Genomic DNA, 26903 nt, shown 5'->3' with positions numbered 1-26903 from the left:
GGGCTACTTAAGCCATGAAATGTGACTTCTCACATGATAGGAGCCTGACCGAAGTGTCTGCCCAGCCCCAGAGCTCTGACTTCGCTGCTCACAGCGCCTCGCCTGTGGATCCCTCTGCCTGCTAAAGCAGGGGACGCCTGCAGCAGGATGACATCTGGATATGGCCCAGCAAACACAGGAGAGAAGCTCTTCATGCTGGTCACCCCCTTTGCTACGCGGTTTTCCTTGGTGAAGGTGGAAGAAGATGAGAGGAGCCCCTTGTTACCAGAGGTAAACCCTGGGTTTGTGTTACACGCTGGCCTGGCTTTGTGCTTCTCTTTGGAGTAGGTGGGGGTCACGCTCTGTGACTCAGCGTAACTTCAAACCCGGAACTGATTTCAGGGGTCTTAGGAGCTCCTGAAAATAAAAGTCTGCAGTGTTCTTTGGGGGGGGGGGGGGAAATGGACGAAATCCTTTGGCCCTAAGCTCTGTTCTTCGTCAGGGAGGGGCACAACCTGGAGCATCTCCACTGAAGTCAAGAGCCACTCCTGACTTGTGCTGATGAGCCAGATTCTTGCCCTGGCTTAAATCTCTAAGGTTACAACATGTTCCCAAACTCATTCCCTCCCTTCCCCCCCCCCCCCCCCCCACAGTTCTGCTCTCCATCTGCTCTGTGCTTCCCTTCCTGTGCTTGCCACTAATGCTAATCACGTCTGGCATCAGGCTGAGCAAACTAAGGTGGACCTAGAGGCCTTGTTTGCCATGGGGTGTCATGAGGCTGGGTTCAGCTTTCTGTCTCCAGCACCTGGGCTGGGCCTGGGATGGAATTGGCCTGCCTACCCCTCTTCTGGTGGCGGCACAGGGTTCCTCCTCCCAACATCTGTCTGTCACTCAAACCCTTCCGCTGGGCTTCCCAGTGAGTTGTCATGACACAGAGGCCCGTTGATGGTTCACTACTCTGTCAGCAAGTCCTAGTAGGCCTGACAAACTCGCCACACCTAACACTCTGCGGTCATGGTGCTTACCCAAACGCTGATGCAAGGTATCAAAGGCTGGCCAATGGCACGCTGGTCACTAGCATCATAGTGAACTGTCTGTACTGAGACTGTACGGGGAATTGTGTGTCTGTTTGGAAAGAATGTTTTCACGTCTGGAACAAGGCAGAATGGACAAACAGCTGTTCTGCCAGGCAAAGAAAGTGTCATTTGCATATTAAGTCAGGTTGGGAGGGGATGTGAAACTGACATGGCAGAGCAGACTGGAGTGTGAACGCCAGGGGCCATCCTGACTGTGGGAACAAAGACAATAAGGAGATGCAAAGGAACATTTTGTTCTCCATTTGCTGGGGAAACCCTTTGGAGGGCGTGGGGAAATCAGGACAGCCTGGATCCTGGTATGACTGAAAATTGGCAGCTCGGTCAAAGAGGGAATCCTGGGAAGAAGCACCCCTGGACTGACTAGGAACGGGAACCACTAATCAGTTTGTTGTCTTTGTAACCATTCTCTTTCCACTAGCCGGGCCCGACCCGCCTGTGACTAGGTCAGTCTCAGCTCTTTGTTCATAAACACGTATTTGCTTTCATCATAACTAGATCACTGTGCGAAGTTATTACAAAGGTCCTGATCCTTGTAGCCACCCAGACCCAGCTGCGTGTACGCTGTCTCTCCAGGGACAGCAGCCTTGGTGGTCACTGTGAGTGTCTAGTGCCGGGGCTGGACACTGCAGCGAGAGGCTGCCGAGGCATTCGGGGACTGGTGTACGCCAAGGGCAGAGTAAAGGCTGGCAGAGCTTCCAGGCAGATTGTCTGGGAGGCAAACAGGCTGAGGGGCTGACCCCCACTTTAGCACCAGCACGTCTCTCCCTTGCTGAAGCAGGGGGCTAACAAGGTGACCCACAGTCCTGGCGGCCCGAGGGAGCGTCCCAGTGAAATGTGGGAGCTTGGAAGGGAAGGCCAGAAGGGAACAAAGCAGAGCACTGTATTGCTCTGTCCTATGGCTCCTGAGTTTGACTGGGGAAGATAGTATCACCAATGTAAGCAATGACTCACTTATGCTTGAGTAAAACCAATAGATCAGAGCAAGGTAAAGCAAAGCCACTGTGCACCATGCCACCCACAGGCCTCTGGGGCTGTCTACGGCTTCCACTTCGGCTTTTTAAAATGGACTTTGTATTAACAAACAGGGATAAGGCAGTAACCGCCTCGTGCAGCCTTGATCAATGCAAACCGGGAGAACCACCGCTAAAGAAACACTGCCCTCCTTCTGGTACTAGAGCAACGACTAGAGAACAGGCTACAGGGAACAGCCTCTTCTCTTAGCCGTATTGCAGCCCAGTCCTGGCCCGGACCCCGCAGAGCAAACACTGGACAAAAGAGTGCCCCCTCTCCGCCCCTCTTCGGAGCTCGGAGATCTCTCTTACCACGGCTGCTCTTTTTCAGTTCAAGGTCTTTTCCCCTGCACTGCTCCATAGATTTCCGCTGCAGCTAAGGAACCTGGCTCCTTGTTTGCTCATGGCAGCGAGGGATCCCTGCTCCTGCTCTCCCAGCTCTAGCAACAGTGGTGAACCGCTGGTGCAAAACCAGACGGGCGCACTCATAGCTTTGGAGAGAATGGCCAGCGTTGGACACGTTTCCTTCTGGGGACTTTAAAAACACCAACCCTCCCCCCATCCAGAAAACTTGCAGGACATTTGTCCCTGGTCCCCTCCCCTTTGCTAACTACCCCATACCCGGCCAGCTGTTGGCTCTATGCAGGATTGAACCTCAAATGTTCAAAAATCAGGAGTCAGTTCACTGAAAATCAGGAGATTGGCTGTAAAGTCAGGAAATGATGTAAAAATAATAGCTGTGGTGTTCTTTTATTGGCCTTCTGCTTTCTGAGCCTTTCAGGTGCACTGGGGTCCCATTTGGAAGTTTTCTGCACAGCCAGGAGGGCTAGAAACTTACTTTTCCTTTAAAGAATGAAGGCTGGAATCATCCCATATCCACTTGACTCCAGGAGCTGGGGCTTTAAGGAAACAATAATTATCATGAGATTCATGGCAAAATCAGGAGAGTTGACAACACTGCAAGTACGTTACTGCTTGCTGTGCCCGGGGACTCCTCACTCTTCTGACACACAACACAGTCGGTATTTGAGAGCTTTGAAGTGGAGCGTTAGACCCATTTCCTACAGCATCTTGCACAATGGCTGCAGATTAGCAGAGAAGAGAGGCTGTTCAGGAAGCCCGGTGCTGACTGAATGGGGTGCCAGTTTTGCATGAGAAGGAATTAAATAGCTAAAAATCTAGCTATTGCTTCTATGACTTCATAGAATGGCAAATCCAGATAGAGTTTGCATCTCTTCTGTACCATGTTCTAGAACGAAGGGCTTACCATGCTAATGAAGGCCATTTGAAACGTTCGTTTCCTTAAGCAATAGTTGTGCTGGGGGAATCGATCCTTAACCCAATGCATTAACATCCTACATAAATCAGGGAGGCTGCAAAAAACAACGTTTTGAGGGGGTGGGGGAAGCGACAAAGTTTAAGTGCAACCGAGAAAAACCTTAGCTAAGTCGGAATCTTGTCCAGGAGCCCCAGTGGGGCAGGGCTTCCCAGAAGAGAGGACACGCTTGGGCGTTTCTGCTCCTCACTGAGCCAGGAAATGATCTGTTCTTTCTCTCTCCCACCAATCAGGCACGCCGACTGGGCAAGCTGCTTTCTTCACCCAACGTCCCTGGCCCCCTGTTCTCTCCCGCTGGAGACCCAGACACTGGATTGCCAGAGAAGCACCCAGGACAATGGGAGCTTCTATCGCCTCCCGGCCACAACCTGGATTCCTGCAGCTATTGCATTAAGTACCTGACCTTCCTCTGGAACCTCTTGTTCTCTGTGCTGGGTTTGCTGATCTTGGCCTTTGGGATCTGGGGGCTCCTGGACAAGGAGTCCCTGGTAAGTGAGCGTATAGCCCACCTGGGCTCTGACCCCATGCTCTTCTTTGTCCTGGTGGGTCTGGCCATCAGCACCATCTCTCTGGCAGGCTGCATGGGAGCGCTCTATGAAAACACCTGCCTGCTGAAGTTCTTTACTGGGGGAGTCATCACTTTCGTCATCTTGGAGATTCTCGGCGGGCTCGTACTGTATTCTCTGAGACACCAGATCAAGGGCTCCCTGCAGAACACCATGCTGGTGGCGGTCCTAAGGTACCAGGATGACCCAGATCTGAGATTCATCATGGACGAAGTTCAGATGGGCTTGCAATGCTGCGGCGTGGAGTCCTACCAGGACTGGAAAATGAACATGTGAGTACAAAGGTTTGGGCTACAGCCACGTGGTCTGGCTCACTTGGGAGGTAGTGGAAAATCTCGGCTTCGGGCAATCCATTGATCCAGGCTAGCAAAGCACCAAGTGCTCCTTGCATGCAGGAGAGACAGCATCAGCTGACTCAGCTCCTGGCTACAGGCTCGTGCTGCAGTTCCTAGCAGGTCAGGCTGAACACGGGCAAGAGGCGTGTTACAGCCACATGCCTTCAGCCTCGCTTGCAAAGCTCATGGAAACTTACCAGCCAAGGCACAATCTGCGCTCCCCCTCCTTTCTGTACTGGGAGCCGGGATAGATCTCCACAAGGCGGTTGTAAAGCACTCCTGGGCCTGGCCTCCGTAAGGCGGCTCCGTGTGGACTGAGAGCCAGGTGGGTGGACAGACACTAGAGGAAAGCTGTTGTGTTCCTGCGAGGAGTGAGCTGATAAGACTGGGCCATGGGAAGAGGCTGGTCTACAGTGCTGGAGCCCCGAACTTCTTCACGTTCTCCTGCCAGGGAGGTTCTTTGCTTTGCTTTTTCTTCTTACAACAACCCAGAGAAACTGCAGGGCAGGGCAGAGCCTCAAGGCTCTGGGCCCTCCCTCTATGGCTTGGCTGGCATGTGCATTTGTATATGGTGGGGAGTCTTTATCTCCTGGTGGGGTGTGGGAGCGGGGGTGGGCTGAGGAAATGACACCATTAAACCAGCCTGAGAGAGGGGCTGGCAGGTAACGTTCCCGCTCAGGTTCCAACCGCCAGCCCCAGACTTGTGCTCCAGGTGCGATTCGAACCCAGTGCAGCTTGGCCCACGTAACAGAGTAGAACCGCTGCAGCCTTTCCTGGCCGTGGGAGATGGACCCCGAAGCTGCAGCTCAGGGGTTCTCTCTGCTCGCAGCGAGCAGCGCCGGCTGCGGCGATGGTGAGCACCAAAGCACTGGGGTCCTCCAGTCACCCCCCGAGAGACTGACGGATTCTCTTTGGTCCCTCGCAGGTATTTTAACTGCAGCTCCCCCGGTGTGCAAGCCTGCGGCGTTCCCGCTTCCTGCTGTCTGAATCCCCTGGAGAACGGCACCATCACAAACTCCCAGTGTGGCTTCGGAGCCCTCGGCATGGAGGAGTTTGCGGCTCAAAGTATCATCGCCCTCGGCGGCTGCGCGCCCCAGCTGAGCCGGTGGCTTCACGGCCACGGGGGGGTGCTGAGTGCCGGCTTTGTGTTTCTGATCCTGGTTGAAGTTGGAGGCTTCTTATTGGCAACCAAGTTACTGGCAGACCTGGCACTTGCCAGAGCGCGAGGGTGGCAGCCAGGGGCTTGGTGACTCGCCGCCCGTGGCTGGAGGTCAGCGCTGGATCCTGGAGTGGAGCTTCAAGCCGATGTGATAGAAATGGGGGCTCCGAACCGCTGTCCAGCAGGCAAGATGGACGGGCTGGGCTCGCTGCTGAGCTCGGGGTCTCTGAGGCCTTGCGCTGTGGGAAAGGCTGTTTGGTAGAAGTTCTGGTGTGAATCTGAGCCGGGTTGGTTGTCTCAGCGTGACCTCCTCAGTGGACACGCTGATTCCAGTGTGAAATGGCGCTATTGTTCCAGCTGGTGTCCCGTGAAAAGGGGGTGGAACCACGCCAAGAAAAGCCCCTCGTGCACTGGCAAGAGGGCCGCTGGTGGGAAAGGGGGTTAGTTCTGGGACTAGTCTGGCCCAGGCAGGGAACTCCACTGGCCCCACTGAGCCTGCTTCAGCGGCTCCCTGGCCTGCAGGAGATCAGAGTTGATCTCTCCGTGCCTGGCTGGAGCAGCAGGGCGTGCGCAGGAGAAACAGCCCACCTGCACCTGACTGCTGCTAGGATACCCTCTCTCAGCAGCTCTGACCTCTGTCACAGAGGGGGGAACCTCAGGCCTTCAGCTGAGTGCAAGGGTTCCTATGCCCCCCGTCTCCAGCCCGTGTGCTGCCTGCCTCCCATCTCCTGCTTGCTGTGGGGAGGCCGTGCCCTGCCCAGCTGGGGCTGGAAAGCTTTGTAGTTACCTGGCAAATAAATCTCTACCTGTACCATGGCTGTAGAGAAGGGAGTGCCTGGGAAGGCCCCCCCCCCCCAGTGAGATACCATGCAGGGCAGGCAGAGCAAGTGAGCCCCTGAGGAGTGACAATCGCTGAGTCCAACTGCTCTGATCTCTAGAAACCGGCCTCAGCCAGGCCTTGCAATAAGATGCAGCCTGCAGAACAGAGCCGTGACCCTGCTTGGCTGTGTGGAGCTGAGTCTTGAATGCCGGTGCTGGCTACCCCGGCCCGGCTGACTCAGAGGCTCCTAGCTGGCCTGCTTGGTGCAGCCCCTATGCTGCAGCATCCTCTGCCCCCGGTTCCGTCCCCTCCCGCCCCCAAGGGGAATCTCCAGGTGAGTAATGTCTGCCCGGCCCCTGCAGGCTGTGAAGTGCTCAATTAGGGCTTTGTGCTGAGTGGGAAACTGGCCCAGCTGCTCCCTCTCTCACCTCGCCTCTTGGCACAGCTGTATCAATTATCCATGGGCAAAGGAGGCTGGGCTCCCAGAGCCGCTTACACAAGCAGCATTTCAAATCAGTACCACAAACACCCTGAACCTCGGCCCCCTCCTTTCACCCAAGCAGCCAGGGTTTATGCTACCTCTGTGGAGCCCACCCCCTGCAAGCAGGGAGTTCTCTGCTCCTCCCCATAGCTGGCTGCATTTCCCTGGGGCTGCCTGCTTCTTGCCTGAGAAGCATGTTTTGAGACAAGGGGCAGGGGAAGTTTTAAGGAGGAGAGCTGCCTGGCCTTGGGTGGGGATGTCTGTCTGAAAGCATTTTCACTGAAAAATGGGGAGGCTTGGTGGGGGGGGTGATGCCTGGGTTTTGGCAAGTGCTGGTAATTAGCCCGTATAATCCACCCTCTGCAGCTTATGGTAATGTAAAGCTACCCTGGCTCCTGCAGAGAGAGAACCTGCCCCCGCCCTAGGCATCTGTGAAGAACATCACACAGACAGGGCTGCTAATCCACAACAGAGGGAGGATCATTCTACACCTCACACTCCCCTGTTTGCTGAGTCTGCAGCCCTAGTGAAAATTCCAGGGCTTTCTAACAATTAGCAGACGTTAAATGCCAAATCCCACTGGCCTGGCCAAGCTGAGAGGTGAGTGAGACTGGTGGTACACAGCGTGTTTGGGGAAATCCCGGGTTAAGCAACACGTCCAAGCTGCATGGGAGAGTCAAGAGTGGAATAGAGCTGGCTCGGAAAGCCAGGTCAGACTCAGAGCAGATTCGGCTGAGCGTGTTTATTTTAAAGCGCTTGTTCAGGCTGGTCTGGTCACTAGCAGCGAAAGCGCTGCAGCCCCCTCTGTATAAATAGTGACAATCCGAGGGCTGCCATGAGACACTCGCTCAGGGCTGGCTAGATGATGCCGTACTGCGCCAGCTCGTGGAGTTCCAGGTGACTGAAAGCTTCCCAGGGGCAAATCACGGTGATGTCTGAAAGGGGAAAACCAGAGAGAGGCAGGTGTCAGCGTGAGACAGGGTCTGGCTGCGGTCTGGGCAAAGCGCTCTCCCCAGCACTGCTGCTTGGCATTGTCCCTGCTCTGGGCGCCCCTAGTCCCAGTTGGCTCGTTCCATGCCAGCGCGTCCTGCCTGTCCAGTGGAGATCGGTGCCCTGGGGCTGGGCGCTGTTTACCCAGGGCAGAGCTCTCCCCCAGGCACTCTGCCTTTGTTCTGGAAGTTCATTCTCTGGTGCAGGGGGAATGGGGCCTGCAAAGGGGGAGGGACGGGGCGGCACAGGGAATTAAGGCACAAGTTCAAGTCCTGCTTTAGGCCATATGTGAAATTGACCCAGGTGCAATCCCTCCTGGTTCCATTTATCCACAGCAAACCCAGCCAGGGCTCAGCTGGCAGCCACCTCTCCGGAGGGGACCAAGGGGGTGGGAAGCTGCAGGTCAGGGCTGAGCGGAGGGGGAGGAGGAGGGGAAGTCCAGCACAAGCTGTGGTGGAAATCCAGAGGGGGTTCGATATCAGCACAGGTGTGAGCCTCTCCCCAGGGCTGAGGTGCCTCTGCAGAGCGGGGTGGGGGCGGCCTGGCCCCCGACGTTAATCTCTCCCTTTCATGTGCAACACATTCCCTATTTCCAAACCAGTCAAGCACCAGCTGCTCGGTTACCTGTTCCCAGCCCCTCCATGCCAGGGATGTCATCACCGAACCTGCAAGGAGAGACACCATTACATCACTCTCCCTGCCCTGGGCTTAGCCGGGAACATCCCTGCCCACCCCCAGCCAGCTGTGACCCCCAGCTCTGCATGGAGGGGTGTGGGACGAGAGGCTGGACAGAGGGAGCCTCTCCAGCAAATACCCCTCGCTGGCTTACTGGCCAGAAACCCAGCCTTGAAAGAGCCCATTGCCTCAGTCCCCAGCACCGTAGGGCAGGGGGGTGGCTGTGGTTCTTTGTCCCTTAAGGGAGAACTGAGCTCTAGGCAGTTCACTCCGGGTGTGGAGCCTTTGCCGAAGACCTGACGCCCAGTCTGCTCTGCAGAATCCCACTGCTGCGGTGTCCTGCATGAACTGCTGAGCCCCCACCTGGCTGCGTCTCCCTGGACGTGGTCAGTGAACGGGCGATAGGGGTGAGACGACCTTCACGACTCTGGTTCTCGGTGCAATGGGTGGTCTCCTCTCATTTCGCTGCTGTTTGGGGCACTCCTTTCTCTTTGATAAAGCCCCCACCAAGGTCTCTCTGCTCTGTTGCCAGTGGCTCCCCTCCATCCACATTGTTGGGCTGTCCTGCCACCCGCTCGAGTCCCCTCTAGCCTCACATGGGTTCCCCTAAAGACACTGTTCGGGGGGGTGGATCGGGGCAGGGCTCTGCTGTGAGACTGCCCCGCCCCCAAGCTCTCTGGGGATTAAATGCTCAGGGGTTGCAGCTGTTACAGCTGGGGGGCAGAGCCCAGGCCCAGAGGTTAGTCCTGGCCAGAAGGGGCTGGCAGTGCACTGAGCCCCTGGGTTAGGCAAGTCACCGTTAGCATCTTCCGGGGACTGCCTGCTCACCAGTACAGGGAGACCAGACTCTGCGAGAGCAGCACTCCCGCCCTACGTGCTCACCCTTGGGTCCCCTTCTTGGGTGGCTTGCTCTTGAACTGCCTGGTTTGCCTCTGCTTGAATTTGGGGGGCCCTTTCCTGGGGGTGACTGGCCCTCCAGTCACCCTGGTGGCCGACTTGATCTCCAGCTTTGGGGGCTCCAGGCTCATGACTGCGGTGGGGTGTCAGCTGCTGGTGCAGTCCCCCTGGCTCCAGGTCCCGGCTTCTCCCTACAAGTCACACGTTTGGAGGCAGAAAGAAGGAAAGAGAATTGGCCACGTGAGGGGAGCAAGGCGATGGTGGCCCCACGGTGCCTGCTGAGAAGGGCCATCAATGCAAACGTACTACTGCCTTCCTGGGTGGGCTAGCGGCAGCTGGAAGGGATCTAGATGCCCAAGTCTCTGTGCCTGAACTAGACCCACCCCTCTTAGCCCAGGGTGTAGCAGCAGGCCCCTCAACCCAGCTGCTGCTAGAGGGGGGACGCAGCGGCACCCCAGCGGGTGAGAGTCACCCAAGGCTGCTCGCTCCTGGGAGCAGGGAATCTGGGTGCAAGATGGGTGGTGCATGGGATCACACCTCCCTCTAGTGGCTGACTCACTCACTGACAGCCTGTTACCGCTTTCGCTCGTGGGGCAGGGGGATGCGCTTTCTGGTGCGGAGCAATCCCCACCCGTGACCCTGGATGGAGATTTTCAGTGCCCGCAAGGGGCCGTAGCTACCCAGCTCCTGGGAACGAATGGGAGCTGGGTGGCCAACCCCTAGTCAGCTCTGGCCCGCCCGCCCAGGGAGCTGGTGCATACAAGAGGCCAAGAACAGTGCCGGCTAGCTAGGGAGTGGGACGCAGACCCCTCCCATGCCTTTTAAACGAAAGCTTTAGCCACTCACCCGCCCAGAGTGGGCCAGGGCTCCGTTCCATGGCTCGGTGACCCACTTGCCAGGCCCCCACCCCTGCTGCAGAAGAAAAGCTCCTGCAACCTTGGAATTAGCTGAGCTCAGCCAGCTCTAAGCTCATTACTGCAAGGACATTGACATGGGACAAAGCGGGGGCTTTAGCGTCTATTTCTTTAAACAGCAAATCCCTGAAGTTACAACCGTTTGCTCCTTCTCCCCCGACCTCCACCATCCCGACTCTCATTCCAAGCCTGGCGGGAACCTGGGGGCAGAGAGGGCTGAATGAATCTGGGAGGCTCTTTGCGAGGTGCTGTTATTGCTTCTGACACTGGGTGCTGGGAGCAGCTGGCGTCCTGGTGTCCTGGCAAAGGGAAGATCTGAGCATGCAAGGTCAGCTCGGCTGCTGGGCCCAGCACTGTGCAGAGGTCTCTTCCCGCCGGTTAGTGTTCAGAAAGCCCTGGGGTCACCCGCGGATAACGTGCCCCAGCGTGTTAACAAGGACGGGAGCAGCACCTGCGGGGGACTGAAATGTCCCTGCTGGCTTGTTTTAAACTGTGCGTTCGCAAGGACAAAACAGGTCCTTTCTCCCTGGGACTGCAGGCCCTGAAGTCTGTGCTCCAGGGCGCTGATCCAGCACATGTGTCCGTATGGGCTGCTGCAAGCACAGGAGTAATTGGGCCCCACTTGAGCTAAAAGTCATATATATGCCAAAAGACAGAGATCCAGGTCTACAGATAACGCGTCGCGAGATTAGCATTTAAAATGAGCTCTCGGAGACAGTTCACTGTGGATGCTGCTGGTTGCATTTCCCTTCTCTTGGGCTGTGAAAATTGCCTAGTCGAGAGAGAGTTTGATCATGTAATGAGACTGTCCCACACTGCCTACCCACCAAGGCAGAATTAAGGTTACACGGGCAAGCTTAATTCTGGCATTTTCTAGCGTTTGAGGGAAAGGACGGAGCTGTTAGGAGATAAATATAAAGGGACACGATGAAAGAATACAACAGAATGACTGGAGAGAGAAGGCAGGTAGGTGATTTCAGTGTATCCTTCAGAGCACAAGAAGAGGCCACTCAATCAGTGACAAGCAGCAGATTTAAAACCAATATGAGGAAAAAGTTTACACAGGGCCCAGTTATCCTGCAGAACTCATTGCCACAAGACCACTGAGGCCACAAGTTTAGCTGGACCCACAGAAAGGCTGAACACTTCTATGGGTAATGAAAACATCCGTGAGTTAAACACAACCTCCCCCCTACCCAAAGTTTGGAAGGGCCCTAGCCCTTCATGGTTCAGGCCATGAACTGACCTTTGAAAGGAGTAGGTGGAAATGTTATCCTAGAATTGCTTGGGGGTGGAGGGGGAGGGGGGAAATGTTCTGAAAAAGCTGGGTCTGGCCGCCGGCGTAGATGGATCCCTGCTCTCGTCCAGCCTGCCAGTTTGTGGGTTCCTGCACTCCTCTCGCCAGCCTTCATGCTGTTCTTTTACCAGTAGCTGTGTGGGACACAGCACTTTCACTATTAGTTCCTGTGAAACACGAAACTGGAATAACTGGGGGGAGTGCAGCATCCATGTCTTCTCCTCCGGTGTTAGCGTCCGGCCTGATTGTACCTGGGAACCCAAACTCGCCTGCAGGTTGCCAGTTCTCATGATTTTATCACAAGTCTCAGAGCTGGTGTTTTTCTTAAAGCCCCAGGCCCCCTGCATCATGCCATTACGCAGGGATTTCAGCGTAGTCATTTTCTAGCAGTGGCATATGGAACGCAAACCCTAGAGACCAGAGAAATAATGGAAAAAACCCTCTCATGATTTTTTTTTAAGCCAATCTTGTATTTTCTGGAGAGGGGAGGGCACTGACTCATGGTTTCTTGAATGCTCGCGGTTGGTAAATTACTATCACTCCATTGTTTCGAATGGTTTCTGCAGCAGTGTCAGTCTCCTGTCCCCAGGAAACGTCTCCGTTCCGGGGCGAAACAAGCAAAGCATCGCCCGTTCCAGTCACTCCCCAGTAAAACCACAGGCGATGTAGCAAGGCATATATAGAACTTGTGAAAGGAGAAATGGGTTTTTAAAGGCCAGATGCTGGTCTCCCACAGCCCGTGGGCTAGTATGCTACTCCGCAAGCAGCCCTCCCCAGCTATTCAATAGCCTACTAGCTCCTGGCATCGAGAGGCCAGCGTCTAGCCCCTACCGTTTATTTCTGGTGGATAAATGATGAGAGTTAGGAGGTGCCTCCAATCAAGCGTGGGTCTTCAACAGCGAGTGCTGTTATACAGCCCCTTACCTGGGAGGGATTTCAGTGATCCCCGACACAGCCACCTGTGCCGTTCCCAAACGCTGCCCCTTCGAAAGACTGTCCTCCCGGCTTCTCCAACGGCAAAGCATCCCCTTCATCCCACTCGGTGTTCTGTAATCAGGGGCATTCCCTTCCGTTACCAACTCCCGCCTCTCAGTGCGGGGCTGGGCTGCCCTGCCAGGCTGGAAAGGGACCCGGGGCTGCAAGTCAGGAGACTTGGATTCTAGCCTTCCCTTTGCCATATCTTGATTACGTCACTTCACCGTGCTCTCTACCCCGCTGGCTGCTGGCGCATTCAGACTAGGCTGCGTGTGCTGTGCGGCCCCTAGCTCACCGGGGCTCTGATCTGGCCGAGGGCCGCTAGGTGCTATTGCAATGCAAATAATAAAGTTAAGCATAGGTGTAATCTATTAAGCAGTCTCCTGGGCAATAGGGCAACACGTGCCTGTTTGGAGGATCGGGACCAGGGTCAGCAGCTGTTGCAGGTCCCCTCTCTAGTAAGGCTTTAGTTTAACTAGTGTCTCAGAAACATTTGGGGACTGATCCCCAGCCACTGAAGGCAGTGGGAGTCTTGCCCTCAGCTCAGAGGCTTTGGAGCAGGCCCTCAGCACATAATCCACAGCAAGCCAGAGGAAAAAACTCCTGCAAACAACAATTGGACAGATTTGTGTATCCTGCCTCCTCTGCAAATCCCCAGAGCGGCACCAATCCGAACGGCCGGTCACCACTCTCCCTTTCAAAACAGTATTCAACAAAACCAGCCTTTTTGCAAAAGGAACATTTCCCTTCTCTCTGAAATTTTCTATGACCCCCCCCCCATCCCCCAGCGCCGTTTCCAGGATCCACCCACCCCACTTCGCAACTGGAAAAGGGGAAAGAGCAAAAACCCAAAACATTCCAGTTAAAAAGAATCACATAAAATTCATGTTGTAAAGTTTTTCTTTGAAAATTCACCCATCGTGACCAACTCCAGTCCTGAGCCTTTGGAAACGGACCGAGCTGCCCAGAGGTTTGCTATGGGCACTCAGCGGCTCCTTCAGCAGGCTGGAAGTACGAGGACAGCTTGGAGCACCCCAGCTATTATCTAGTTTGGTTCTTCGGTGCCTGTCCAGACTAGCTATCTTGGACCAGTTCATGCCAACAGTCTGATAAGATTCGAATCCGCCCCGCATCGGCTAATGGCCCCCCGGCCTAGAGTAACGACCCCCTTCGCCCCTCAGAGCACAGCGGAGGGACCGAGTAGGATTTTAAAGACCAAGGAAAGGAAGTACAGTCTCACGCAGGTGGCAGAAGTAGACTGAGACAGGGACGTGAGCGAGACGAAGGCTGGAGCACAGGCCCCTTACGCAAGACGCTGAAGAACAGCTACACTCGGTGTATTGAAAGCAGTGGGGATTACTTACCCCGCTGCAGCTGTTTCACAGGGCCAGCTGCACTGGGCTGGCACTAGCCCCAGCCACCTCTGACACTCCGCGATGGATCCGTGTCCTATAGACGATACTCTGGATGGTTCTTGTGGGCGGGTGGGTTTATTCTGCTCCTGGCTAATAGGATTATGACCCTTCCTTTAGAAATGGGTAAGCTGATCTCATTTCTAATGGTATGTACATCGGTCGGGGTGGAGGAGAGGAGCATGTGGGTGAGAGAGAGGGCGTTGGGGTAATGCTATTGTCACACACTGTCCGCTCCCGCCCGTTTGACTGTGTATTTTATTGTTCCAGAGGGGCATTTGCTCGTCTCTCTGGCTCTGCGCAGTATTTCAGTGGGTGGTGTGTTTGGTGTAGAACAATTCCTAGCAAATAATTTATCGGCTGGATTTTGCCTCCTCTTCAGTTTAGAAGCTTGTTGTTGGGAGGTCCCTGGCTGGCAATCAACGACCCGGGAGTTCTCATGAGCAGACTTCAGCCTGCAACTCGGCCGTCACAAATATCCCAGACAGCAGAGCTAGACTGAGCGCAGGATCCTCGACTGGCCCTTTCAGAACCCGCTGTCCCAGCTGCCAATTTAAAATGTGCTTTGCACAAATCTGCAATATTGGGGTCAAATGGGCCGATTCTCAGAACGCCCCTGCCATGAACCACATTTGCTAGAAGACCGTGCAAAGCGACTGCAACAGGGCTCAGAAAGTGGGCCCAGATCGGCCTATGGGCACATGACATTTCCCTTCCGACTCATTATATGTATTGCCATATGGTTAGAGGGCCCACCCATGGATCCCGGCCCATTGCACTAGGTGCTACATGCACGTGTATTCATCAGACAGTCCAAGGAGCACACAAGCTGAGCAAAGACATTCATTAATAGCAGATATAGTGCAATTAACATGTGACAACAAACAAACCAAGAGACGAAGTCCCTGCCCCGAGGTTCTTACGAGACAGGAAACCCCATGATAATGAGGGATGGGCCCCAAATTCAGCCCACATGGATCCCAAGCTGCTGTTCGATCTTGAAAAGCAGTGAGGTCACCAAGGGCCTGGGACTCTGGCATGCTACCTCATATGACAGCATCCTCCTGGCCGAGGCTAGCAAAGCTGTAAGAACCCCCCCTGTGCCGCTGAAGTCAATGGAAGCCACAGGGCCCCAAGCCACTTGGAAAAATCAGACTAGTTACTTAGCAACCAAACATGGATTGAGGTGCCTACCTTTGCAAAGGCTGGCCTTGGGTACTAATGCAAGGGGCGGGCATTACTGCTGGGTAATTTGCTGTTTGGTATTCTTAGAAACCTGGGAATTGCCAGAGTGGAGCAGAAGAAAGGGTCCAGCTACTTCAGTCCCCAGTGCTCGCCCACGGCCACTGCTAGGCTGCGTCAGAGGAAGGCACAAGAGGCTACATAATGGGCAGGTTATTCCTTATCTGTCCACTGGGGAAGTTTCTTCCTATCCCCGAGTAGTGAAGCATGAGAGTGGTTATCCCTTCCCTATTTTAATCCCATCTACTGTCACGGCAGATGTTCCCCATTCTCCATAGGACTGTCTAATCCTTTTCTGACCACTAAGGTGTTGGCCCCAGTTGACAATAAATATTTGTGACGGAGTCCTAGGGGTCAACTGACTATCAAGTATTAAAAAAAAAAAAGTACTTCTTCTGATCCCTGCTCAATTTCTTGGCCCAGGTTTCCTGTGGAAGCCCCAGTTTGTCTGCTGGATGAGTATCATTCCAAAGCTAATCCCCTGGCACTAAAGCAATTATAAAAAGGCATAATCTCAGTACACTTTAATTGAGCTTCAGGCCCTTCCACTAATTACAATTAGTCAGGCTTCAGCAAATAGGATTATGCGAATCCAGGACTGTTTTAAGGACACCAGCTGAACCGGTTACTTTTCTGATGAAGACAAGGACCCCTGTTAATTATTGATTCCATCTTGAGTTTTAGGAGTGCACACTGCTAAACAGCTAGCAGGTCTTAGCGGCACCCGACTTCATTTCGCCAGATTCTGCAGCTGGGGGGGTGGGTTTCTGTCAAGACTTCATTGAGAATCTCAGACTCCGCAGCCAAGCGCAGCAAGGGCGCTGCTCTGGCGGGCAGAGCTGTAGGGGGGCTGGTGCTTTCTGACACAGACCCCTTAGCAAATGGGAGGAAAATGCTGGCATTTAGCACCAAGAATGTGGAACAGATTCCTCCACAGCCTCTATACAGAACTCCAGGGTGCATGTGGAGGGGGAGCAGATCCGTGGGGCCAGGTGCGGCAGGAAATTCTATCGGTGCAAAGCACTGCACCACCCCAGGCAGCTCTGGGGCAGCTGCCATGCCAGGAGTGGTACAGGAGGTGGGGCTCCACAGCACATGCCACTACAGAGCTTCTGTGCTGCGCCAGATGGCACAGCAGCCTCTAGGCAGCTCTTGGAAGGTGCTGCAAAATAGAGCAGCCCTGCAGCGGCTCTTATTTATGCCTGCGCCATTTTGACCACCACAGCAGCCCCGAGGCACAAATGTAGCTTCAAAGCCACCCATGCCCCTTGCATGCCAGGCTATGCCTTCTGTGCTGCGTCTCCCGGAGGCAGGGAACAGACTCTCCACCATCCTCCTCCATTCACACAGTGCGCGTTCCCTTCACAGATGCACAAATCCCTGAAATGCAGCCACATCTAGGGGAGGAGCACCACAGCCATTTGCCAGCGAACTATTCTCAGAGAAGACAGCGAAGTCTCTGTATGCAACGGAAGCAACAGGGTGGATTTAAGGAGGCAGCAGGCAATTGTTCACACCTCAATCGGAGCGGGACTCCCCAGCTAAAAATCGCACACTGACCTAAGACCTTTACCAACCTGAGCGGTCAGCAGGCTGGTTTTAGATCCCACTTCAAAAACCTGCACCCGCAGCAGCACACAGCCCCCTAGCACCACACTGGGGCAATGGCCCAGCACGGACCCTGAGGGAACAGCTCTCTGACACTACCTGGGTTTTCACTGCAGGTCCCCCATGCAAACGCCGATTACCCCTGCTCTTGGTGAGAGAGCCCAACATCCCATCGCACGGCTGCACGCCCCTATTCGGCAAAGCCCAGCACTCCAGCTCTGCACTCAGCTGCAGTTTTGATTGTAAAATCCCCAAAGTTGCTTTTTGCTGTTTGTTGAAATGAAAATGAAATGTAATGTGGCTAAATGTCAAGTCATGCACATTGGAAAAAATAACCCCAACTATACATACAATATGATGGGGGCGAATTTAGCTACAACGAATCAGGAAAAAGATCTTGGAATCATCGTGGATAGTTCTCTGAAGATGTCCACGCAGTGTGCAGAGGCGGGCAAAAAAAGCAAACAGGATGTTAGGAATCATTAAAAAGGGGATAGAGAATAAGAGGGAGAATATCTTATTGCCCTTCTATAAATCGATAGTACGCCCACATCTCGAATACTGCGTACAGATGTGGTGGTCTCATCTCAAAAAAGATATACTGGCACTAGAAAAGGTTCAGAGAAGGGCAACTAAAATGATTAGGGGTTTGGAGAGGGTCCCATATGAGGAGAGATTAAAGAGGCTAAGACTTTTCAGCTTGGAAAAGAGGAGACTAAGGGGGGATATGATAGAGGTATATAAAATTATGAGTGATGTGGAGAAAGTAGATAAGGAGAAGTTATTTACTTATTCCCATAATACAAGAACTAGGGGTCACCAAATGAAATTAATAGGCAGCAGGTTTAAAACAAATACAAGGAAGTTCTTCACACAGCGCACAGTCAACTTGTGGAACTCCTTGCCTGAGGAGGTTGTGAAGGCTAGGACTATAACAGGGTTTAAAAGAGAACCGGTTAAATTCATGGAGGTTAAGTCCATTAATGGCTATTAGCCAGGATGGTAAGGAATGGTGTCCCTCGACTGTTAGAGGGTGGAGATGGATGGCAGGAGAGAGATCACTTGATCATTACCTGTCCTGTTCACTCCCTCTGGGGCACCCGGCATTGGCCACTGTCGGTAGACAGGATACTGGACTGGATGGACCTTTGGTCTGACCCAGTACAGCTGTTCTTATCTCTCTAACAAGCAAGGAAACCTCCAGCCCAGGGAAATAAATGTTACGTTCTCATCTCACAATTCAGAGCTAAGCCAGGCTGTTCAGTGCACTGGACTCAACTGAGATGTTTTGGGGGGAGATCTCCAGGTCCAGAGTGTCACTAGGGATCTATCGCCCCCTTACAGAACTGACAGGGGACCCACAATCAGCCGCTGATTTATACACTCTGCCCCCTGGTTCTACTGCAGTGAGAATGTCTGACCAGAAGAGGGTGGGATGGACACAGCCACCTCCGCAGAAGGAGTTCTCTCTCCCCTCCAGGAAGAAAAGAGAAACCCCAGTTGCTGTTTCTTCAGGCGAGGGAACCTCCCCCATTCTCACAACCAGCTGCAAAGTAACAGGTGAGGGAGCAAACTCACTAAAGAGCCAACAAAGTGAGGGCACTGCCTGGCGAACAGGGTTTTAATCGTGTGGACCAGTGTAGCTTCCCTTTACTAAGCGCTAGCAAGCCTGGCAGAGTGCAGACTAGATCATCAGTGCAGGCTCAAGCGGCCGCGCTAGAGCGCCGGTATTAAATCTTTGCTGCGAAGGGATACAAAGGGCCTCAGGTTTAGTGAGGCTTAGCTAGGTTCTGCCGCGTTGCTAACACAAGCAGATCCAGCTTTCTCCTTGCAGTTTATCCCACCTGCAGTCAATGGTCTAACGTACACACTTCATCCATCCAAGATGCAGATAAAATCCACACGCTCACCACCCGGACTGGGAACTTTGCCCCTACTAGGCTGGGGTGCCCAAAGTCAGCTGCAGCCATCTAGGGTTAACCAGAACGAGCAGCATGGCAGAAGGCTGGTGCCATTGCTTGGTAGCTGCTGAAACCCCCTTGTGCAAGGACAGGGACCCACGCTGAACAGTCACCTCTCAGCCCAGTGGGCCAGCAAATCCCACTGGCCCACAGGAAAAGCCATTTCCTCAGGAGGAGGATGGGACAGGTTACAGACCCCAGCGAGCCTCCTCTGAGAAGAAACCCTGGGCTCCGGCAGCCAACCCCATCTGAGGGGCCGACATGCCAGAAAGCCTCAACAACAAGTGCTTACAACATGCTGAAGCCTCTAACAAGTGTAGAAAGACACAGCAAACAGGGTGGTTTTAAAGGGCTCCCAGGGAATCGGTGGTTATGCACTAGGCTCTTCACCTCCAGCCACCAAGCTGCTGGGTGAGGCAGCTGGGTGAGGATCAAGAGGGGAGCCCAGCTGGCCGTGCATCGGGGGAGAGAGGACTATTTATCTAGTCTACAGCAGGGGTTTTAAAGAGGGCTAAGGGACTTAAACGCCCAGAGAATGTGGGATTTGGGTGCTGAATTCTTAGTCCCCTTTGGGGAGGAGGCGGGGCTCCGGGGTCAGCCAGTCTAGATGTTAAACAAACACTCTTAAAGCAGTCAAGTATCAGGGGGTAGCCGTGTTAGTCTGTATCTACAAAAACAACAAGGAGTCTGGTGGCACCTTAAAGACTAACCGATTTATTTGGGCATAAGCTTTCGTGCATCCAAAGAAGTGAGGTTTTTACTCACGAAAGCTTATGCCCAAATAAATCGGCTAGTCTTTAAGGTGCCACCAGACTCCTTGTTGTTCTTAAAGCAGCGTGCATCAGGAGCGACTCCACTGGAGTAAGCGTAAGACAAAACGTGAAGTAGCAGCAGCTAGGAGTCCAAATCACGGGCCAGGGCCCCGTCACGGTAGGCGTTGCACAAGCCCAGAACAGAGAGACAGGCCTAGAAGAGGTTCCCATTTTTAAGCACACGGGTATGAATTTATTCTCACCGAATTTCCGCCAAGTAGTGTAACTCATACCAATAAATAACGGCAATCCTTTACCAACTGGTCGTCAAACTGGGTTCTCGAGCCCAAGAACCAAGGTTAAAAGGAGATGGACAAACGATGTTAAATAAGGAGCCTTTTTGGAGAAGGGACAATAAATAAATCTGGGCTCGCTCGCTCTCTGGAGTTTGTAGTGCCATGGGAGAAGAGGAGCCATGTAGTGTAGGCTGTGAGCATCAGTCTTTCTTCATGCGGAATCTGATTTCCATCTTTAAAATCATTTTAATGTTCTCATCGTCTATGTGCTTTTCCACAGCTGCTAAGGCCTGTTCTCCCCCATCCTGGTAGTGTTTCTGCAGCTCCTCTACATATGCAATCCAAACGCAGTTGTGGCAGCCACTCATACAGCAGTTAGTGGGGGGAAGCAGCGTTGGGTGCTTGGAAAAGGGGGGCTGTGTGTCTTTCAAAGGCTCTGAGCCCCCCGCAGCGCAGGGCTCTCCGTCGCTCTGTTGGGGATCAGTCTGAGAGCCATCTCCTCGGGTGTCCGAATGGCTTAGATGGTGGCTAAAATCTGCTTTTGTCAGGTCCACGGAAAAGCTCCGAACGCTGCAGAAGCAGCTTTTTAGGTGGTCTCTGCGAGGGAGCCCGTCCCAGAAAGGAAACCCACATCTCTGCAGTCTCCAGCGCTCCGTGCACCTGAAGAGTTGTAGATTTACCTGGCAATTAATAACAAACTTACAAGAGATATCGAACGGTCACACGCCGAGGGCTCCGCACAACCGGGTCTGGCCCATCGTTCTGATGGCCATCTGCGCCGAAGGGGCTATGCACGTGGCCCCTGGGGTGGGCCCAGCAGTGCGCAAGGCTCACAGCCTCCCTCACAGTGCCCCAGGAGCAGCTCGGGTGCAGGGAGAAAAGCAGGATTCGGTCCACCAAGCGCACTCGATAACCCCGTATCGGGGATGGAGGAGATGGGTCCAAATACAGGCAGGAGATCCCTCCGTCCCCAACCAGCCTCCTTCCCCTCCCCCTCATACAGCCCCCCTGCTCTAACCCCAGCCCCCCAACCAGCCTCCTTCCCCTCCCCCATACAGCCCCTTCCCCATACAGCCCCCCTGCTCTAACCCCAGCCCCCCGACCAGCCCCGGTGCTCACCTGGGGACAGGCCCCGGCCGCGCTGCTCCGCCCCGCCAGGCCCCGGCCGCACCGGGCCGCCCCCTGTAGTAACATCCTGGCCGCGGCGCCCTGACAACCCCCCTCGCCTCCGCATAACCAGCAGCTTCCTCAGCCAATAGCCGCATCGGTTCCGCTCAGCGCGAACCAATAGGTGCGGAGGGGGCGGTCCCTGGGCACGCGGGCCAATGGGAGAAGGGGGTTGGAGGGGGCGGGGCTCCGGGGTCAGCCGGAAGTGGGGGCAGCCGGGCACGAGGAGGACTAGGAGGCGCACGTGGCTCCCAGTCCCGATGGGCAAACAGCCGCCGCCGCCGCGGGGGGTCCGGGCGGCGCTGGGTCCTTCGGGCCGCGGTGCTCGGGGGCAGCCGCGCAAGGGCAGGTCGGTGCCGCCCCGGGCTCGATGCGGGCGGGCGGGCGGGGGTGTCCCCTACGGGCTCTGCGGGGGTGGCCGATCTGCCGCGCCTCTCACCGCGGCGCCTGGTCCCTTCCCTCGGCCTTAACGCGGCCCATCGCGCTGGGCTAGTGGACCCCCTCCCCCCTCCAGTGACGCCTGCGGCCAGCCTCTGAAGTGTGCGACTGGCGCCGCCTTGTCGCCCTGGGATGCCATCGCCCGCTCTGGGCCTTGCCTTGGGAATCTGCCTCCGGGCAGCCACTACACCCCTGTCCCCCCCCACGTGTCGTGAATGTGGGACTCCTGTTTTACCGGCCGGTAAGGCAACACCCCCGTCCAGCCCCTGAGAAGAGGGGTGCAGTGTTGTGTAGCTGTTGGGCCCAGGATAGGAGAGAGACAAGGGAGGGGAAGGTAATATCTTTTGTTGGCCCAGCTTCTGTTGGTGAGAGAGAGACAAGCTGTCGAGCTTACACAGGCGTAAGAACGGCCATAGTGGGTCAGACCAAAGGTCCATCTAGCCAAGTATCCTGTCTGCCGACAGTGGCCAATGCCAGGTGCCCCAGAGGGAATGAACAGAGCAGGGAATCCATCCCCTGTCGCCCATTCCCAGCTTCTGGCAAACAGAGACTAGGGACACCCTCCCTGTCCATCCTGGCTAATAGCCATTGATGGACCTATCCTCCAGGAACTGGGCTGGTTCTTTTTCGAACTCTGTTATAGTCTTGGCCTCCACAACATCCTCTGGCAAGGAGTTCCACAGGTTGGCTGTGTGTTTTAAACCTAGTGCAGAGCTCTGTAAGCTCAAAAGTTTGTCTCTTTCTTCAACAAAAGCTGGTCCACTAAAACATATTACCTCACCCGCCTTGTCTCAGCGAGAAGAGGGACGGTCAGGTGGATACTGGGCCTGTCTCTCAGCTCAGACCCTGCCTCCCATTTACCTGGCTGTCCGTGCTGCAGCAGTGAGTTCTGCACCTTTCCCTGTCCCCGGCTTCTGACCTCGGTACGTCTCTTCCTTTTCAGCCAAGAGAAAAAGAAAACCAACTCAAAGCCCAAACATCTTGATGAGCAGGAAATCCCCTATCGGCTCCGGGAGCTTATGAAGAGCAGAGAGGAGATGAAAAACCCCAAGAGCAAGAAGAGAAGGAAAGCAGGTAAAGGCCAGCCTCCCCGGGACCTACCTTATTAACTCAAAGATTAACTGAAAGATCCCACCACACACAGACTAGGTCTAGTGTACACTGCTTACGTTGACTTCACTGAAAACGGGACATGGCCCCACCACAGGGGATCAGACCATAGGTCCCTCCCATTGAATATCCTGGTTCCAGTGGTGGCCAGTACCAGCAAGTAGCAGACACCCTGTTGGAGGCAGTTCTGGCATAATCTGCCACCACGTACTGTTCCTCCTACCCCATGTCTGTTGATAGTTGTCTCATGCTCTGACACAGGAGGGTTTACAGCTCTTCTTAGGAACCAAAAAAATCTGAGTTCCAAATTCCCAGAGCCCACAGATCTTTCTTCTCCCTTCCTCTGGCAAATGCTGTTATGATCTTGGCTACAGTGAGCAAAAGGAAGCCTGCGGCCCCAGATCCTGCAGCCCAGGGTGATATTCCCGTGCCCAAGTTCAAGAGGCGGAAGCAAGAGTCGGTGTCGGCTTACATCCAGCGCATGGAGCAGGAGACCCAGCATGTCCTGTTCCTTACCAAAAACCAGCTGCAGCGCGAGCCTGAGACTGAGGAGCCGGCCCCGGAGAAGTCACAGAAGAAGAAGGAGTAGGTCTGGGGGTTAGCTCATGCGGAGGCCAAGGGAATGCTCCGATGTTGCTGCGTGGGGCCCAGTCACGGCTCCTAGTGGCTGCGTGGGGCCCAGTCACGGCTCCTAGTGGCTGCAGCAGGGGCTTGCCTGAGCAGCAAATGCAGAATCCGCTCCTGCCTTCAGAAATCGCTGCTTATCCTGTTGGCACTGGAGTTGCATTACTGGGGGGAGGGAGGAGACCAAGCCAGTCCCCAGAGGGAGCAATTAACTGACACCAGCCATGGCAGAGACGGGTCCTATCCTCCCCCTGGGGCCAGTACAGGAACTTTCCCTCCTGGGGGTAGCATCACCCATCGTCAGCCATCCAGCAGCTGGTACTGAGCTCACGCAGGGCAGCCTGTGCAGACCCGCTCTGAGGAGGCTGCTGCACCTGCGTGATACCCAGAAGGCTGGGGTGGGGGGTGTACCCCTGGGGGGGTGAGGGAGTGGAGTTCAGCTCTTAAAGGGATAGTGTCAGGTTAAAGATCAGGGGCCCTCGGTGCGCAAGGTGCTGCACACACAAGTAGTAAGAGACGCCCCCTGCCCCGGAAGCTCGCAGTCTGAGTCAGGTTTAAATCCTGCAGATGGGACTGTTCTAATCAGAGCATTAGCACCCTTCCTCCCACCCCCAGCACCCTTTCATTAACAAGCTCTCCATCCCCTCTAAATGACCCGGCTTGGCATCCTTAGATTTCAGAATAAACGACTGGAGAAAATGCGAAAGAAGAGAGCGGAGAAGAAAGCAGCGATGCTGGAGAAGAGCTTGTTCCAAGGTAGGAGCGGGTACAGATCGGCAGTCCTGTGCTGGCTCCGGGCTGGGACATGGAGCCCTGGCTCTTCGCCATACCCGGGGGGAGGGGTGTAGAGGAGGTTTGCGTTACCTGAAATTTGGTCCCAAGTTCTCTTGCTTCCTTGGCTCCTCATTTTCCTGGCTCCGTGATGGGCTGCATACGCCCAGGGAGCTTCCTGGGAACACACTGTGGAGCCCAGACAATATCTTGCTGATGGGGCAGTACTTCCTCCAGCCTGCCTCGCGAAATGCTGCCCGCAGATCCTTGTTAAGCTTGGGATTCTGCTTCACTCCCTGCGCTGTGCTGTTCTGCAGTGCTGTTCTGCAGTGGCTCTCCCCAGAGGCGGCTGCATTTCAGTAGCAATCACTGTATACATACTGGGTCTTTAAAGAGCTTTGGGGTGGTGGGAGCTGTTGGGTGTCTCTGCTGACTCGTGTTGACCTGAATTTGATGGGTTAGTTTTTATGGCTTGCCACTGATCGCATTCAACCAGAAGATTTATAGGTTTTTGTCCAATTTAGACTACAGAATTTAAGAACTCAGAGTTCTCTATTGGGAGAGGACTCTCGGGGTGCTTGGCAAGAACGCATACACAGAGGACAATACCAAATTGATAAACATTTTATTGCCATTAACATAAAAATAAGGAATGCAATGAAACTTAACTGCAAAACTGTAAAAGAATTTCAAAACTTCTGGTGGTAACATTTTTATTATAAGTACCTTAACCTAACATACTCACACCTTTCCTCGAGAGCCCGGTAATAGGAGGTGAAGGACCAGCCTCACTTCTGGCAGGCCCGATTACACGATGGCGCTGGCTTCCCCAATGGCTAGGAACGTTGAGTAGTTCTGCTGCACAAGCTGAGGTGACAACATGATAGAAGATAGAATAGATAGATGAAAAGCACTCCAAGAAACCGAAGCTCTAGGAGTGAAGAGCTTAGAATTTAGAGGAGTGAAAACTAACCTAACTTACTAAGAGCTCTCTTACAAGGTATTTTATAGGATCCTGCCCTATGTAATAAGGCCCAACCTACTATACCCAAATCTTATTTCTGTACCCTAAGAAATTTATGGGGACCCTTCTCTTATAGGTTAGTGGATTATGACACTTACTTTCTAATTATATTAATAAGGATTATCTCACTCCAAAACTGCCAATCTAGGCTCTCTTGATGGCCGCGAGTTGTGGTGTACCCTGTGGTTACCAACCGGTTGCAGAAGCCGGATAAACCTGTGATGTGATGTGGCTAGTTCCTCCCTTTGGTTCCCCAAAGTTCAGGGACCATTCTTATCGGTGCCAAGGGTTGCCAGCTTTTATGCTGACCTATTCATAACTAATTCTACTTTTTGCTGTAGAGCAGATCTGACAGGCCGGTAAGCTTGCATTTCAGCAAAAAAGCCTATTATTAGGAAACACATGTCTCAACGCACCCTAAATTCCAAGGAATTAATACTGATAAAATATAAGAATAAATGGATTAATTTTAGAAAACGAAACATATTAATTAATACGGCTGGCTGGATTAGTAGGATAGAATAGCTGGCAAAATACTGCTATGGGCTACACTCGCACCACGTCCAAGATCTCGAGCAACATCCGTCTCCTCCCCTGCCCCTTCCTTTCAGATCCAGTCCAGTTTGGCGAGGTCGCCATGCAACCGCCAGCGCTTACTGTGAAGCCCAGAAAGGGGGTAATCAAAGAGAAGGTAAGCTGTTGCTCCCATCTCATTTCAGCCCTGAGCAGAATTCCCAAGTTATGGGGTTGCCAAACTCTCTTGCTAGGGCCCTGGACTTGAAGCCAGCTCTCCGGAAGGACGAAAGCGGAGTGGCACCAACCTGCTGGCACCATGGGGCCTCTTGACAGTAGAGACTTGGAAGCCCCTGGCATCAGTTGCTGCCCTTTGGCAGGTGCCTTCTCCCTGCACCCTGCTCTGCGGTGGGCTCCGTTCCTGGCATTGACCCTCTGTCCCTTAACGTGTCGAGTCTCAGCGGCTCTCTTTCCATTTCTGTAGGCTGGCCCGAGGCAGCTCCTGCTGACGGCTCTCCTGGCTCCTGGCCACGTGGCTCCTGCCTGCAAAGCTGCCCCCATGTCCCTCGCTCGCCAGCGCATCGTGGAGGAGGAGCGGGACAGGGTCATCCAGGCCTACAGGAACCTAAAGAAAGGCAGACAGCAGCAGGCGCCTGAGAGCTGCCTCGCGGGGGACAAGCAGGAGACACCAGTCTGAGCCCTCGGGCAGCCAGTGCCGTCCTGGGGCGGAGACGTGGCTTTGGTCTCTCAGTACATGTGCGGATGCTGATGTGGTGAGAGGTGTCCTCAGGTGTTCCAGGGATCTGCTGTAGAGGGAGGAGCCCTCCCCAGTCAGTCTGACTGAGTCACCAGGACACAGGCCCAGGAGGATCTCACAGCCCCTCCCTCAGTGTGTGGAGCACAAGGCTCTTAGCCAAGCACCCACAGCAGCCAGCCCCTCACCTAGTGCACATGCTGTATCAGGCCCCAGAACTCTGCTCTGCCCCCTTCCTGCCGGAGCAGAACCACCTGGGACGGGAGGGTGCCGGTCACTCCAGCCCCCGGACCCAGCCTTGGGGATCCGCTCCTTGTCGCTCGCAGGCCCAGCCCAGAGGCGACACGGTGTTAGCGGCAGGAGGCAGGCACAGCGCCATGGCTTGGGCTCTGTGCGGAAGTAAGGGTAAAGGGAGGCGCTGGAAAAGCCTATTCGTGGCCATGTATCCCTGCTGCTCTCCGAGTGCCGCCTGCCTTCTCGGCCGGGGCAGCTCAATGAGCCGGCGCCCGGAGGTGCCGAACCCGCTGATACGAAACACTCACGCTGAGCGGCCTGTTTGTGTCCCTGAGCACCTCACCTCACCGGGCACACGCAGGGCAGGCCCCCGGGGTGGCCGCAGAGCCGCCAGGCTGCTCCTGCCAGCCGCAGCTTGGGAATGTTTGCTCCTTCAGCCAAACTGAATAAACAGCAGGAAAACGAA

General features: G+C 54.5%; 3 protein-coding genes across 7 annotated transcripts; 2 read left to right on the top strand and 1 right to left on the bottom strand.

Moving 5' to 3' along the window:
* TSPAN10 (tetraspanin 10) lies at positions 1-6483 on the top strand. The gene is made up of 3 exons (XM_034790027.1): positions 1-270; positions 3656-4260; positions 5249-6483. The coding sequence occupies exons 1-3, from the start codon at positions 148-150 to the stop codon at positions 5571-5573; spliced, it is 1053 nt and encodes a 350-aa protein (XP_034645918.1). The 5' UTR covers positions 1-147; the 3' UTR covers positions 5574-6483.
* A 999-nt stretch (positions 6484-7482) lies between these two features.
* Positions 7483-21044, bottom strand: PDE6G (phosphodiesterase 6G). 4 transcript variants are annotated; one of them, XM_034790454.1, is made up of 4 exons: positions 20922-20980; positions 9331-9536; positions 8398-8438; positions 7483-7718 (listed from the first exon to the last, which is right to left on the bottom strand). In XM_034790454.1, exons 2-4 carry the CDS (start codon positions 9474-9476, stop codon positions 7642-7644), a joined length of 264 nt encoding a protein of 87 aa, XP_034646345.1. In that variant the 5' UTR covers positions 9477-9536; positions 20922-20980; the 3' UTR covers positions 7483-7641. The 4 variants fall into 4 exon arrangements, with proteins under 4 accessions (XP_034646345.1, XP_034646347.1, XP_034646346.1 ...); XM_034790456.1 differs by lacking the exon at positions 20922-20980 and adding an exon at positions 12481-12639; XM_034790455.1 differs by lacking the exon at positions 20922-20980 and adding an exon at positions 10192-11705.
* A 129-nt stretch (positions 21045-21173) lies between these two features.
* On the top strand, positions 21174-26903 carry CCDC137 (coiled-coil domain containing 137). Of its 2 annotated transcripts, none has more exons than XM_034790447.1 (6): positions 21174-21318; positions 22351-22481; positions 22892-23102; positions 23815-23897; positions 25548-25627; positions 25934-26903. In XM_034790447.1, exons 1-6 carry the CDS (start codon positions 21230-21232, stop codon positions 26144-26146), a joined length of 807 nt encoding a protein of 268 aa, XP_034646338.1. In that variant the 5' UTR covers positions 21174-21229; the 3' UTR covers positions 26147-26903. The 2 variants fall into 2 exon arrangements, with proteins under 2 accessions (XP_034646338.1, XP_034646339.1); XM_034790448.1 differs by lacking the exon at positions 21174-21318 and adding an exon at positions 21442-21648.

This window comes from Trachemys scripta, chromosome 14 (assembly GCF_013100865.1).
Source record: "Trachemys scripta elegans isolate TJP31775 chromosome 14, CAS_Tse_1.0, whole genome shotgun sequence".
Taxonomy (NCBI): domain Eukaryota; kingdom Metazoa; phylum Chordata; order Testudines; family Emydidae; genus Trachemys; species Trachemys scripta.
Note: the sequence above shows the minus strand (reverse complement) of the source record. Positions and strands in the feature narration are given on the sequence as shown.

Bases quoted from the DNA above. Each gene is read 5' to 3' on its own strand.
- TSPAN10 (XM_034790027.1), top strand. From the start codon at position 148: ATGACATCTGGATATGGCCCAGCAAACACAGGAGAGAAGCTCTTCATG. The intron at 271-3,655 runs GTAAACCCTGGG...CCCACCAATCAG, and splicing joins GGAGCCCCTTGTTACCAGAG to GCACGCCGACTGGGCAAGCT. The intron at 4,261-5,248 runs GTGAGTACAAAG...GGTCCCTCGCAG, and splicing joins CAGGACTGGAAAATGAACAT to GTATTTTAACTGCAGCTCCC.
- PDE6G (XM_034790453.1), bottom strand. From the start codon at position 20,996: ATGTTACTACAGGGGGCGGCCCGGTGCGGCCGGGGCCTGGCGGGGCGG. The intron at 20,483-20,921 runs GTGAGCACCGGG...ATTAATTGCCAG, and splicing joins CGGCCGGGGCCTGTCCCCAG to GTAAATCTACAACTCTTCAG.
- CCDC137 (XM_034790447.1), top strand. From the start codon at position 21,230: ATGGGCAAACAGCCGCCGCCGCCGCGGGGGGTCCGGGCGGCGCTGGGT. The intron at 21,319-22,350 runs GTCGGTGCCGCC...CTTCCTTTTCAG, and splicing joins GGGCAGCCGCGCAAGGGCAG to CCAAGAGAAAAAGAAAACCA. The intron at 23,898-25,547 runs GTAGGAGCGGGT...CCTTCCTTTCAG, and splicing joins GGAGAAGAGCTTGTTCCAAG to ATCCAGTCCAGTTTGGCGAG.